This window comes from Lepisma saccharinum, chromosome 6 (genome assembly GCF_977018435.1).
Source record: "Lepisma saccharinum chromosome 6, izLepSacc3.1, whole genome shotgun sequence".
In the NCBI taxonomy this organism is placed as follows: domain Eukaryota; kingdom Metazoa; phylum Arthropoda; class Insecta; order Zygentoma; family Lepismatidae; genus Lepisma; species Lepisma saccharinum.
Genome location: NC_139234.1, coordinates 93,056,483 through 93,072,669, shown reverse-complemented (window position 1 = coordinate 93,072,669; position 16,187 = coordinate 93,056,483). Strand labels below are relative to the sequence as shown.

Sequence of the window (16,187 nt, the reverse complement as noted above, 5' to 3'; positions counted from 1 at the left end):
ATCTCTCACCTGAAGTGATGCAAAGGGCCCGTGTGTACTCAGCTGTATGGGGTTGTACACATTCGATTGGCCTTCCGTGAATTGTCTGCACCATCGCAGACAATTGAATTGAATTTAAGCTTCAAATATAAGGGATATCCCTTACTTAAAAGTGGCAACCTGAAATCAAATAGGACTACAAGATAGATCCTCCCCACTAATAGAACAAAAATCTGACACAAAGCGAGATATGTCTTTGGAGTTTGTTTCAAGATGCATTAATTTACATTATTGTTGCAAATCCATATTGAAACTGCATGTTCGCTTCTTGGTCATGCTTATGCACTGCTCTACGAATAACGGAACACCCACAAAATAATAGAACTTTTTTTTAGCACGAAATGTAACAGTACAAGAAATGTTTCAAATTTATACTTGGTTTTCAAGCGAACTCCTAGACTTTTAAAAAACGGGACAAATAGTGCTTTTAAATAATATAGACGGGACAACCGGGACAACTCTAAAACCAGGACTGTCCTGGTCAAAACGTTACGTATGGTAACCTTAAATCTTGTCAAGAAAGTGTAAGTTCTAGATGCAGTTTGTCAACATTTTTGACTATACAACATGTTTCATTCACGATTAACTAGCATACAAGCTAATGCTAACATGTACAACCAACATAGAAAACAGATGCTTGCGTGCATGTGTGTATGTATTTGTGGGGGGGGGGGATATTTCCCTAAGAAATTCTTAAACTTTGTGTATGGATCTGGAGACAATAATACGATCCGTATGCTATGTACGTACAGTCTTATCGTGTACAAAGGTTGGCAACGCTGGGGAAGTTACTTGTTTCAGCCCACTGCAGCAGACGAATATGCTACTTCTCAACTTGTCATCCACCGTGACACGGTGAAGTTAGGCTACCTAGCACTGAACTCAGTTGGGAGAGTTGAGTCAGAGTAGATACGGCCATTGATGATGCCTAACCTCTGAAGTTCCGGGACAAGGAATGTCTGCAACATGTTCAGGTAGCTGGTGCTGTTCACCGTGTCCTCCTCGAAGAAGAATGGACCAATCAGGTGGTCCATGGAAACTGCACACCAATCATTGAATTTGGGTTTATCCCACTTATGTATATCGACTACTCACTTTTCCCGAAACATGGAACATGGCCTCATCAGAGAAAAGAATGAGACTGAAGGGCATCACCACCAACACCATAATCGGGTTAACATTAATTCACAAAATTCCTTCCTCATGTCACAGTCCTCTTCTATTAGATTGTGCACAAATCTCAAAATGTAGGGCCTGACTTTCACTTTCTTTCATAAGATACTGTGCAACGTAGTCCTCACCACTCCCAGTTCCAAGAAGCTTCATTTAAGAGATTTTATTGGACTCCGTTTATTTGTCTCTTATTTACTAATCTACACACTTTATACTAGACCTTTACAAATTCATGGTGATGAAGAACTTTTAACAGTTAAAAATTAACAACTAATAGAGGGTTATAAATTTCCTAACCTCCCAATTAGTAACTTTGTTAACTTTAAATTCCTAACCCAATAACTCTTTTATCCCATTTTATACACTCTACACTAGTATTAACATTTCTTTTACTAACCTGTTCTCTAGCTTTAAGATTTTAAGGTTAAAAATATGTATACCTAACACAGTAACACTTTAACCCTACTGACACTTTTCTATGTAAATCAGTGATTATTCTGGACACCGAATCATTGGTCCTTGTTCTGGTATGATATTAATTCATACTATCATGTAAAGAAACTGAAATCACAAAATAACGAATAAAGAACAATGATAAACTGAGGAATACGGTAAACATTTTTGCTTAACTGATGTTCCAGTATAATTTAAGGTACCGGGACAATAGCTCATATCTCCGAATGTATGCAAGTGGATAAGGGCATTTTTTGGGGGTTCATCTCTTTATTTTCCTTTATTTTCACTCCGTTGCATGCTCTCCTACACTTCATCCACCACATCGTCACTCGTTCTTGGCCTCCCACTGCGTGGCAAATCTGCTACACTTCCTGTAGCCTTAAACTTTTTGTACCATCTCTGGATACTTGTCTCCACTGGAGGTGTTTTTCCAATCGTTGTTTGGAACCTTCTCCGCAACAAAACACAAAATTTTAACTCCGCAAGCCATAACACGCACTGAGCTTTTTCCTGAATGGATGACATCTTGGAATCACATGATCCTGTGAACACCTGCTCACACATTATTCAGCAGTGTGGGCAGAACAAAATGTAAAATTTTCCTGTGTAAAAAAACAATATTTCGTTGCAATAAACCTATTACTTTAAAGTTAAAGCTTTTTAGAATTCTGCAGCTCTTTTAAAACACACACTACTTTGTAATCATTTTGTTAGTTACAGTGATAAACTGTTTTGTTGAAGATCATGTTTGTTACTTCATATGATACCTATTGAATGAAAAATGGGGCAATTCGTGTACAAACTTGGGATACCAAAATATGGAAGACCCAGCTAATTTGAGTTTGATTTACACAAAGAGGAAAAAACATGAAACATGTTCTGCATGGCAGGGTATGATGGTGGCCTTCCATCTCCTCAATCCAAGGGGAAAAACCACAACTATAAATCTTGAACACACCAACAATGGAAGGCCATATCAGAGCTGCCAAGCCCCTTGCCACTTTTCCTCCATTAATCTGGCGTATTTCATGGGTTGCATGTTGACCTCCTCTTGATGTTGAAATGTTTTCTACAGAGAACGTTTATTCTTTCAGGGTGTCTACCAGTCAAGAAATTATACTTGTGGTCAGGAATCAGTCACAATAACTGATTGATTGATTTAGTTTATTTTACTTCACTTTTCTGTCCCTTTTGGCTAATCGTGAAGATGAGGATGAATAGTGGTAAGATAAGATGGATGAAGGGATAATCGCAAACATATAGGAACACGACACGAGCCCCACATAAGATTTTACTGGCTGTGAGTCCAGATGCCAAAGCCTCGCTAATCTGCTAATGCAGTGCAGTATGTAATAATTAGGGAGCGGAAGTTGATGACCTAAAAAATATAGGTATATGATCTATACAATGTCCTAAAAAATGGGGAAAAATGACCATTAAATTTGTTAGTTTCAGGTTAAAAATTGAAATGAAAAGGAAATTGAATAAAATGCAATCTTGCTTTCGAAATAAACCCAACACAACAAAGACTGTCACCAGTTCAGCATTTCTTTTGTTCGTAAATTGCAATCCTGCGAGATATATATATAGGTCTATGTTCACCTTGGTGAAAAAGAATATTACTAAAATGAAAGAAGTGACAAAATGTGACGAAACAATACACCGAATATTGCGAAAAATGACGGAAAAATGCCGAAAATTGGGGAAAATGACCTAAAACCTGAAAATTGGCAAAAAATACAAAAAAATGCACTTTACAATTACCTTTTTTGGGTTGTAGACGAAGTGTAATATTGTGTCTATTTAATGGACATCGTGTCCGAGATGTCAGAAAAAAGATGACATTTCATCAACTTCCGCTCCGTAGTAATAATAGATAAAGCAAATCTATTCTCTTGTTAAATGATTGATTGATCAGAATGAAGGATGATATGATCACTTATACTCAGGCCGGAATTTGATCCCGGGACCTCTCTTGTTAAATACTTGCTAGAGGTTTTTCATTAAATATTTATTTTCTTAATTGCTAATTTCCAAATTTACCTAAGTAGGGGTCGAATTAATGAAGAAAAACGAAAAAAAGGTCAAGAATTTTGGATTTGTTATTTCGGCTTTCTATATGTATTAAAATAAAAATTAATTAACTATTCAGTCATGTTTATATTTACACATTGAGTCAAGTATCATAACAAATTTAATTGGACCAGTGTTCTGAAAATTGGCTAAACTGTACTTTATGGTGTTCAGCTATCGAATAATCATCATCATCATAAGAACAAGGTTTGACTGACTTTGACCAGTAACACTCATGACATTCTCACCACATGTACGTGTAATTTATTTGTAAAGTGAATCTGCTTTGTACTTTCAGCCTGCTTTGCCTAGAGTGTTTCTGTACGAGGCAGCAGCACGACTGATGGCTGGAGCAGCCCCAGGTCGCACTCAGCAACTTCTGGACCGAAGCCTAAGACAGCGCCACAGCCGCACCTCGATCATTTGTGGTAAAGGTAGGACATGCAGTGTCTTAAAAAGATTTAGGAAGATGATTGGCCATCAATGATTAAATTACAGGGTGGCTCAAAAAGTCACTTATCACCCTTGGTACAAGGCCACTGCAGCGCGCAACATGAAAATGGTGATGACCAATCGTTGCCAGGCCAAGGGGGAACCACATTGATGCCACCCGCATGGTCGGTGGCCATCTTGATGTCCGCCATCTTGAATTCAACTTCAGAATTTTAAATGGGAAGGGGGTGATATGATATATCAAATCAGGCTAGAATTTCACGAGAAATGCAATGGTGAAGGTTTTTTCGACGTATCTTTAACCAGTAAAAAGTTATGACTGAATTCTTGTACCAATTTGCTCCTTTTCGAGGTGTTAGAAAAATGCCTTATAATTTGTTTAGCGCATCGGTAAGGCATCGAGATCAAAGTTATGTCTAAGGAGAGAAGTTTGCATGCCATTGCACAAGATTTTAATCGGATACATCCATGAAGAGCTGGGCATTGTGAATGGTTGTCGCCAACAATTACAGTGTGATGCTTCCATTAAATGAAAAGTCCTTCACAGCTTTTCGTGGATGTATCCGATTAAAATCGTGTGCAATGGCATGCGAACTTCTCTCCCTAGACATCACTTTGATCTTGATGCATTATCGATGCGCTAAACAAATTTTAAGGCATTTTTCTAACACCTGGAAAAGGGGCAAATTGGGACAAGAATTCAGTCATAACTTTTTACTGGTTAAAGATACGTCGAAAAAATCTTAATTGCATTTCTCGTGAAATTCTAGCCTGATTTGATATATCATATCACCCCCTTCTCATTTAAAATTCTGAAGTTGAATTCAAGATGGCGGGTATCAAGATGACCGCCGACCGCGCAGGTGGCGTCAATGTGGTTCCTCCTTGGCCTGACAACGATTGGTCATCACCATTTCCATGTTGCATGCTGCAGTGGCCTTGTACCGAGGGTGTTAAGTGACTTTTTGATCCACCCTGTAGAGCTGAGCCAATACTAATGCCAATTTATCGATATTGACTGATACCTGTGGTATCAGTATCGGTTGGAATTTATTTACCGATACTTTTCCCACTATTTGGTCTTTTACGGACTCCTTCAAAATGCTTTAAGATGCTTTTGAGGAGTCTATTTATCCTGGAAATTATGCAAAATTCGGAGTTTCTTTTTATTTGGCACCAGTTTTATGTGTAAAACTGAATTTTGGGATAACATAACATGTAATTTAATTCTGATGTAATTATTGAGTATTTTAAAGCTAAAATCTAGGTAAATTTATGCATATAATTATAGTGGAATACTACGACACTAATATTAATCAATATCTTGAACAACTTTTTAATTATTGCAATTTTCAAGTATTGGTATCGGTGGAATTCAGTGCGAATTTTGGCATTGGTATCGGTTGAAAGTGATATCGGCTCAGCCCTAATCAAAACTGCTTTTCTTGGCAACTTCACCCATATACAGAGGCTGATCCGTCTCCATCTGAACAACATGCAGACAGCGCCACCTGGCAAACTGGTTTGCAGAGAGCACCCAAACTGGATGCACATGATGAGCAGTGTGGAAGCTGTTGTCTAGCAGAGTGAAGGTGGTATAGTGGGCAAAATGCCACCAAAAACAAATCTCTATTGGGAAGGGTACTTTATAGCACTTTTCCATGCCAAATTTAGCATTTCCAGCATAGTAGAACAGTGTTGGAACAATGGATTGGTGTTAGGATGGGCGACTGTTATTGATATAGTTAAACGAAATGCTCAGCAGCTGCCTCCACAGCTCACATCACCAATGAAATTGCATCGAAAGAGGGTGCCTATGAAACTAACAAGACAGGTGCTAAAGACCGGTGTCACTTTGTGTGTCAATGCAAAGAAAGTTTCTCAAAAAGTTTCATGATTGTGACTGTATTTTGCTACAGAGGGAAGCTGATGATTCGTCGTGCCGAAAAAAATGTCAAAATCAATGCTGCGTATTACCAAGAACATGTCCTATCACCAGTGTACACAAAAGAATTACCAGTCTTGTATGGAGGAGACACCAATCGTGTGGAACTGCTCCAGGATAAAGCTTCAAGTCACACGGCCAACACATCGCTGGCCTTCTGCCGACGCATGGCAGCTGAAACTGGTATCCATGCTATTCCGTTCGAGGACTTTCCAGTGAAGAGTCCAGATGCTACTCCTATGGATTTTTGTGCTTTTGTACTTCTCAAACGGCACCTTTCAACACGTCGGTGTCTCTGTGCATGGCCTATGGAAAGTCTGCAAGCAGGAGTGGAACAATTTACCCCTGGTACAGCTACAACAAAGTCTGCTGCAGTGAAAACTGTGATGTCGTGCAATAGTACACACAGGTGGCAATCACATTGAGCATGAACGATGGTGGCGGGCTGGAATCTCTTAGGTAAATAACACTTTCATTTTGTTCGGATGGAGACGGATCAGCCTCTGTACATGCATACATAAGTACACATTAAAAACACCTTATCAAAATTTGAAACGGTTGCTTCTTGTTGATGTCTTCAAATAAACTTTTGAGTCACTCTTCTGATGGCAGGCTTTCATCAGTTTTGCAACGATACCATAACGTACCACATGTGAACCCCTTTTGACCATCAGTGCGCGGCAGCAATTAGCGTGCAATTTCTCAAACACTACACACGATATTTCAGTTCTGTCTTTTTTTATCTTCAGTATACATAAGAAGGTAAGACATGCTCGAATTGCAAAACAATACATCCATTGTCACTACTATTAACGAGCAAAGTTTGAAAAAGTCTTTTGTTTCCCTTTGTTACCACCATATTATTATTGGATGGATTTCTAAAAGTGGCTATGTCTTGTAAACTACTGCATCTTTTTTAAAAAATAAAGAAGCAAGAATTAGAAAAAAGAACTTTTTTTAAGCTACGTCCGACAATTAAGGATTCAGGAGGGGATGCGGAGGCAAAGGGTTGATTGTCAAAATTTGCCCCGACCACGTGTTAGTAAACAACAGCAATTAACGCGTAATTTCTTGGAAACTGTACACTGTATTTCAGTTCTGTCTTTTTTTGTTCGTTAGTTTATACGTATAAAGATATTATATACTGTAATTACAAATCAATACATCCATTGTTACTATTATTAACAAGCACCGTTTGAAAAAGACCTTTGTTTCCCTTTTGTTACTATGGGATAAATTGAAGATAAAAGGCTATAACTGTAGAACTACTGCATCTTTTTGAATAATTTATATTCTGAATGTAAGAGTGAGTAAAAAGCACCATTTTAAGTAACATCTGAAAATTAAGTGTTTAGGAGGGAAGCGGGGCCAAAGGCCCAAAGTTCAAAATTTTCCGTAATTACGCAAAATTTTTGAACCCCGTAATTTCAGCTTTTTTTCAAAGTTGTGGCACTTGCATTACATATCCTCATAGAGTAGTCCTTTTTCGTGCTTTCCTCCAAATTTGGTCCATCCAGTGTCCGTAGGATTGATTCTAGAAGCGAAATTCCAGACATTGTCCCGAATGTGGCAACACTGCCATTTTATATAAGATTATTATTTTTTTACTGAAGAAGTATCAGTCTGATTTCAACTAAACTTTGCACAGTTGTAGGAATGTACCTCTGCTACATACTACATTTTTTGCATTCACTTCGATTTATTGAAGGGCGGGGGTTGCAGTATTTCAACTTAAAAAAAAATCAACTTTCTCCTTCGTTTAGCACTAATTATTGGGAGGCACAATGTATAGATTTTACATCCACTAAAAGAAAGAAAACAAAACGAATTTCATCTGTCTAGGACAATTAGTTCTTGAGTTACAATTTTTTTTTTGGACTTCGCGGCAAGTTTGAAAAGTGCACGCTTGAAAATGTGCTGGCGTGAACGAGAATACAGGCACGTGAGAGATCCATTTTTTCTTTCATCTGCACACTAATTGAATAACATAGGGAGATGTTGGACTCACCTGGTACCACCCTCTGACACGACCAATGTTGGCAGTACACCTTGCAGTACACCTTGTAATTTATGCAAAACCCCATAAAATTGTTTGTAATGCATAAAATGTGTAATACTTTATCGTTCTTTTATCAATTCAATAAATACCCACAGAGACTATTGATACACACAAAAATTTTCTTGTTTGATGCTTAAATAATATCCACATAGACAAAGGAAATACCCAGCGGAAGGTTTGTGTGTTTCTATCTCTTTTTGTACAGAAGTTACGAACGTTCAATGTGGGTTGCATGAATTTTCGGCCACCCTGTACTATGAAGCAGTTGACATGATAATGGAGTCGAGGATACATTGATTGAATTCTATGTTTGAATTTAGAAAAGTCATGGCAAAGTTTAAGTCCACTTTCAACACAGATAGGCCGGACAGGACTGGACATACAATTTAAAGTGGAATCTGTGTTCCCACCAAGTCAAACCTCAGAATTAGAAACTAATTTAGGGATGTAGAATGTCTGTGTAAAATTTAAGCGTGCAATGTTACCACTTTGAGACTATAACCCAAACATGAAAGAAATGCTTAATTTGTTTGACCTATGCTTCCTGCATTTCTCCATTGTGTTCAATTAATATCACTTTCACAGAAGTTTATTTTATTAAGTGTAGATCAAGCATCATAGAGAACTTATATCATCATTAGAGACCAGATTTGAAAGGGAAAAATTTTCCTTCGTAAATGACAAAACAGGGGAAAAGTATTGCTAAAGAAATGGGGGGAAAGGACTATAGTTTTTTTGCACTCCACTAAAAATACTATTTTAAGTGAAAGTGCAATATATAACTTTCATATATACGTATAAAAAGGGATACATTAAATTTCGTATTAATGTATCCCTTTTTATATATGAATGGTATATATTATGCTTTAATTTAAAATAATATTTTTAATTGAGTGCAAAAATAAACTATAGTCCTTTTCATTTCCTTTTTTTGAAGGTAAAGTACACCGAATAATCTTATCATCCTTTTCGATGAAATCTTCCTTGCAACAGCTTACCATATTCAATAGCTTGCTGCCACTTCTGCCTGGCTTTGCTATTTCACTGATACTCAGTACTGTCGTCACTGCCACACAGTTAAGTTAAAACTATTCTAAAAAAAAAAAAATTCACAATAAATGTCTAAATCTAGCAGTTGAGTACACTTTCAACCCAACAGGCATCCTGCGCAGTGACGCCAAGGGTCCCGGGTTCGAATCCCGGTCGGGCTTGGTTGTTTGTAAATGTCCATTCATCACTCATCCCCATCTTCGCAAATTAGCCAAGAGGCACAAAACGCGAAGTAAAATAAACTAAATCAATCAATCAATCAATCAAACCAACAGGCATCCCACTTACAGTGCATTTGTTACTGCTTAAGCCCAGATTACATTGTTTCAACTTTCAACAATCCCTGCAACGTACTCCCAACACTCGTGGAGGGAAGGCAAGGCAGAAGGTGCTTGTTCTTTCTTTCCTCTAAGATGCACGATAAAGACAATTGTTGAATGTTTTGTTCAGGGAAAATACAGTAGTACAAAATATTTGATATCTTGTCAATAAAGGACCAAGGAAGATGTTTTTTTAAAGAGGGGAAAAACAGGAATGTAGGCTGAAAAACTAGTCAATTAAGGGACCAAAATGAAAAATGTTTTAAAGGGAATGTGGGCTGAAAAAGAGGAAAAATGAAGTCAATTTTTCTTTGACCATGTAATGTTGTTGATGGAAGATGAATATCAAGACAGTTGTTATTCATTCCAATGATCCGTGATGTAAAATAATAAAGGACTTCCCTTTAAAATCCAGTCTCTACAACACATTGAGAGATACTGCTAGACTATTCTCCATCTGTGGAAATTGCATACACAGATCAGTTATTTCTTGAAGAGTTTTAATTTGTTACTCATGCAACTGAGCTGGTATTCTTTCAGTGCCTGTCAATATATATATTCCCCTCTCACTTTATTAATTACTTTATGATGGTGATATAGTAGCAAATGAAGTGAATACTGTCAACTATTTTAGAAGCAGCAAAGAAGTTGAGTTTGCAAGTGAGCACAGAGAAAACAAAATACCAGCTTAGGATTGAAACCAAGTAGTAGGTGATAATCAAAAGTTAATTATAGATAAGTCACTTCATTCATTTTCTAAATTCAACTATTTCGGAGTAATATTAACAAATGAAAATATTGTTAACAGGAAATTAAAAGCAGACTTATTGCAGGTAGTATACAAGGGTTATTTTTTAAGTAACGTCAGTTTTGCAATAAAAATGAAGTAAGTAAATGTTTTTCAAAAAACATTTATTTTCTGAATTTACATACACTTCTCTATTTTTCTACATAATTTCCTTGCCGGTTTAAACATTTATCGTAACGAACTATGAGTTTTTGGATATCCTCCTCATAGAACTCTGCCGCCTTTCATGATAGCCAGTTAGTCACGGTCGTTTTCACTTCTTCATCAGTGACTAAAGGTTTGCCGCCCAGGAAGGTCTTCAGATGGCAGAAGAGGTGGTAGACGCTAGGTGCAAGGTCTGCTTGTGAATACTGTTTGAAATTGCATGTGGGAATGAGTGCACGTGGAGGCTCACGGCATTCTTTGAGCAGGATCCGACGCCATTTGCATTCACGGCGTCAGTCTGTACGCTTCGTTAAAATGTTTCAGAAAATCAAAATCAATTAACTCAGCTTCCTACTGTGAGACCCTAAGAAAACTTAGTTTACCAATCCAGAACAAACGGCGTGGAATGCTGTCACCTGGTGTCGTACTGATTCATGACAATGCAAGGCCACATGCTGCGGCTCAAACTCAAGATCTGATCGAATCTTTTGGCTAGGAAGTATTCGATCATCTGCCATACAGTCCAGACCTTGCACCTAGCATCTACCACCTCTTCCGTGTGTAAGGTTCAGTCGAGATCACCAACACTATCTCCCTTCATTTCCTTTCCTCCAATTCCAAGGGGGAGTTCTTCTTTCAGGGCTGCCAATATTCCTATCAGCACATATCAACAGGTGAATGACTATGAAGAGCGACGCATAGCGTTACGCAAAATTAGGAAGGAAAACATAACAACTGATGAGGGAAAACGCTCAAAATCAAAATAAAACAAATATCATCCCTTTGAAATCATCATTGCTTAGCTGCATGGCTGGGGAGAGACCTGCGCTCGATCGCCAGCTCTAAACTTCGAAGGAGACGAAGAAAGTGAGCGGAAACATCCATCGCGACACTTTAGGCTGCTCTCATGTTGAACTAGGCTTCGTGGCGGTTCCTCTCTCGAACCTTTAGGCCACCCTCTGTCGTCAGCGTCCTCGAGCATAAATCGCCTTCGAAAAACTATACAATCACAGCTATTACATTAAAAAAATTACGAAGACAAAGCGTCCATCCTCATCTTTACCTTCCTATTTCTTTCAATCACCTTTCAATATCCTATGTCATCTGTTTCTTCACCTCGGCTAAAACTCAGTGGGCTAATGGTATACTCTGACCCCTCTCAGGTACGGGTATAGTAGTAGAAATACGTGGGATATGAAGCTTCGACTGTTATGTACTAAATCATTTGACAGGCTATGGAAAAGGGAGATTTTATAAATGAATAACATCTGTTTCCGAAGAAAGGTCTGCGTCTTCAGTAGGCTTCTTTATGGGCAATTATTTTCCTGAAGATGGTTTATTTTCAAGATACTTTTATAAATTTACATCTTAGTTACAGATCTCCATAAATAAAGGACAGAACAGATTTCCTTCTTATAATTAAATCTACACGACTTTTGCAGTTTATTTACATAATATGGATCAAGCTGTCATATCAGTTATATAAAGACGACCAGGCGCTTGCTTGGAACTTTATGAACGCTCCTTGACATAATGAAGCATGACTTTGACTTGACTGGCAAAGGTTTTAAGTATTGACTCCGATCTTAATATAAATTGGACATTATGGTCTGGCTTCAAGATATATATGCAGAAATACAAACGGCTATAATTCGTAAAATATTAGAGACATCGACTTGATATCGGGTATGGCAACATGTTAGCATGTTCACAGGGCGAAACCTAACCATGCCAGATATCAATAATGAATAACCTGATCAATAAATAATAATCATGGAGACGAAATAATCTGAACTTATTCTTCCGTATGATGGCATGTTAGCATGCCCACAGGGCGAACCTACTCATACGGCAGAATAACATTAAGTCCTGTTGCTTTATGCAAAAATTGAAAATATATTACGTATATGTTTCGAAGAAATCAAACTGAATTATCACAAAGTTGAAAGAAATCGTAAATTAACTTATTCTCACGCATGGTGACATGTTAGCATGTCCACAGGACGAACCTACCCATGCGTCAGAATAACAGTAAGTTCTGAGTCGAAATTTAACATTATTTTGTGAAGATTTTATTTAAAATTTCAGAAAACTTCAAAATAAAGTTGAAATGAACTTATTCTTTCGTATGGTGACATGTTAGCATGTTCACAGGGTGAACCTACCCATACGACAGAATAACTATGTCTCGAAGCTAATTTGGGAACGAAGACTGAGTTCTTGAACCCTCCCATAAAGAGAGCTGAGTATTTACGATGTTAATCCATCGGAGTCGGTGATGAAAATGCCCCAAAATTAGGTTCCGAAGCTGTATTTATACGCTTGCATGTCAAGCAGAGCGCCTCCCGTGACACAAAAGATAAACATAGCTACAGCTGTGATAGGCAGAACTAATTTGTGTATAATGGCAATATTCTAAAGATTAAACAGTATGTTCCATAAGGTTCATTTTTCTATGTCTAACACAACAGTTATGATCCTTAAAGTTTCTATAATATTCTCTACTATTAAGTTGTCACATTCTTAAAAACTTCTTCCCAATGTTCATAAGGCTTATATTACTACTAACTCCAACTGAAATTTAGCTCTTATTGCTTTCATAATGGTTTGATTCTAAAACTGAGAACACATATTTTTGACTAATTGTCAACAATGAAAGATTTTGATTTCAAGAATCTTGCAAATAACAAATTCTAAACTTCTCAAATGACAGAGTTAGGTCATTAGTTCAACTATTAAATATCTCATTTTTCATAATGTTTTTATAGTGAATATAAAAAGTAAAATAATTAAGAATAATATTAAATATGACCGAATCTTTGATATGGTTCGGGAGGATCATATCAATATCCCCCCTGGTCAAAAAATAATTTCTTCGGCGTAGTTAACGAAGAAGGAGAAATTATTTCAGCTCACAAATCTATATATGAACCTTTTTCCCGTAAAATTTAAATAATGACTTTTTCAATTTTCAGACTAAGTACTTATATACATATATAATGAGAGATGCACTTGTATAGACGTCAGATATTTACAATACGCTCAACTTAACCTACACATAGACTAACACACATATAGACCAGTACGCACATAGATTAATATACATTTAGATTAAGATACACATATTACTTACGTGAAATTTAGAAGATTTCGTACTTCCGCGTTGCACAATTTAATGGTTCAATCCCATTAATTTCGAAGATCCACTGTCTTCATTCTCAAAAGGGTCGGCGTTTGAAGCGGAGATGGTACAGCGTCACTACATTGTTTGTTCCTGGGCGGCGGTGGTTGCGATTTTTCCCGTTCGGCAGCACTGGCGCGCGCATCTTGGTTTGTGTCGTCTGCTTCCTGTTGTCCGGTGGCGTTGTCAGTTGGGGGTTGGGGGGCTGGGCAGCGTTGCTTGGTAATGTGCCGTTCCTGTTCCCCGCGTGGCTGGAGGGGGGTCGAGTATGTGCATAGCATCTTTTCTTTTTCAGGTCGGGGATCTTTCTGAGGACAGGGTGCCAAGTTGGGTGTGCTTGCCCATTGTCCAGGTTTAGTGCTGGTTTCTGCTGGATGATGGCATGGGTTTCTTTGATGGTGTTTTCTATGACAGAGCCGGTTGGTTGAAGTATGGATATGAAGGAGATGGTGTGGTTAGTGGAGTCTGTCATAGAAAACACCATCAAAGAAACCCATGCCATCATCCAGCAGAAACCAGCACTAAACCTGGACAATGGGCAAGCACACCCAACTTGGCACCCTGTCCTCAGAAAGATCCCCGACCTGAAAAAGAAAAGATGCTATGCACATACTCGACCCCCCTCCAGCCACGCGGGGAACAGGAACGGCACATTACCGAGCAACGCTGCCCAGCCCCCCAACCCCCAACTGACAACGCCACCGGACAACAGGAAGCAGACGACACAAACCAAGATGAGCGCGCCAGTGCTGCCGAACGGGAAAAATCGCAACCACCGCCGCCCAGGAACAAACAATGTAGTGACGCTGTACCATCTCCGCTTCAAACGCCGACCCTTTTGTGAATGAAGACAGTGGATCTTCGAAATTAATAGGATTGAACCATTAAATTGTGCAACGCGGAAGTACGAAATCTTCTAAATTTCACGTAAGTAATTTTAAACCGCGTTTACCGCAACCACCATGAAGATACACATAGACTAATCGTAGACAATGATACAGATCTGTATTCACTCATACATGCACACCCATTTACTTACACCTATCTATTTACATCTATTCACAAACGTACGTATGTACCTATTTACATAAGTGCCTGCTGTTTATGCCCCACAGTTAGTGCTTTTCAATTATTTTTTTGCGTCTGAGGCTTGCGAATCCATTCCTTACATTGACATAACATAGAATTCGCCTCTTAGCAGCGGACTTACTATAATCGGTGCAAAATTTCTGCATGACTTCGTGCACTAAGTCATTGAATTTTAACTGCCTTTCCCCCAATATGCTTTCAATAACAAACTTAAAGTCTTATTGGGTTCCATCTGATTTACGGTACGACCACTAATCTGAATCGTTTCACTTGCACCATTGTCGCATCCGAGCGGCACTCCATCTTCTTCTTCTAGAAACTTGTCCTCTATAGTATCATTCGTCAAAGTACTTAATATCTGGTCAAATTCTATGTCCAGATTAGGCGATAAACACAAACTGACCATATCGTCACTATCCACAGGGTACACATTTCCTCCAGTTTCAACGTCAAAGGTGGTCATTTCCTCGGATGTTATTCTAGGAGCATTAGTCAAAGCACTTGGATCCTCTGTAGCTAGAGCAACATCTCGAAATTGAGGTTCAGGATGTCCTTCCAGTTCCAATGGATCGATTCCAGCCTCCTTCATTTCCGGGTTTCTAGTCTGGGTTGACCTTTCCACGCACTCACTGGATCTTTGCATATCCTTGGCTGCGCTCAGCTGATCTTGCATCCAGGATTTAAGATTGTCAAATTGGGAATTTAGCTGTTGTGACAAAGTCTCGGTGGCACGAGAAATTTCGTAGCTGACGTGACCTTTTATTCTATCTTCCATCTTGTAGATATGCTCTTCAACCACAGTTGACATGGATGTCTCCAATTGAATCTCTCGATATAGATCCCTTTCAGCTTGCTCGAATTGTTGATGCCAGTCTCTATACTTCTGGGAGTTAATGTTATCTAATTCTCGCTTCATTCTCCATGCCTGTCTCTCGTTATGTTCTTTATTACTGGGGGAGCATGTAGTTTCCCGTGGGATTTTTGTGGTACAATAGTGGGAGTTAGTTTTTCTGAAAGGTATTGGCACAGGGAAAACGAATATGGATGTTGCCAGTCCCAAAAATTGTGCGGGGGGGGGGGGGGAGGGAGGATTCAAAATGGCCGACAACTCGTTTCACCGAAACAGCAATATCTTCATCATTTATACGACTACAACAAATTTTCAAAGCTTTAAATACTTCTTGATGCAGTTTCTACGATTATTAGGAATAATGTGAATTGTGTAAAAACTAGCGGTAACGCTACATATTTATTTTAAAAAAGCTTTAACAAGCTCATGTTATGCATAATTAAATACAAAAAAAATATTTTTCAGTTGATCTCAGTGAACCAGAAACGAGGCTAAAAATGGAAATCAACTATGCACTCTGTATAATATGTCAACAGAAATTAACCGA

At 38.3% G+C, this 16,187-nt stretch overlaps 1 protein-coding gene across 1 annotated transcript in view; it reads left to right on the top strand.

Moving 5' to 3' along the window:
- SREBP (Sterol regulatory element binding protein) overlaps nt 1-16,187 on the top strand; it is a 132,344-nt gene that overhangs the window by 102,494 nt on the left and 13,663 nt on the right. The window contains exon 14 of the mRNA XM_083124230.1: nt 4,040-4,175. Coding sequence (XP_082980356.1) covers nt 4,040-4,175 — 136 coding nt within the window. The remainder of the gene's footprint in view (nt 1-4,039; nt 4,176-16,187) is intronic.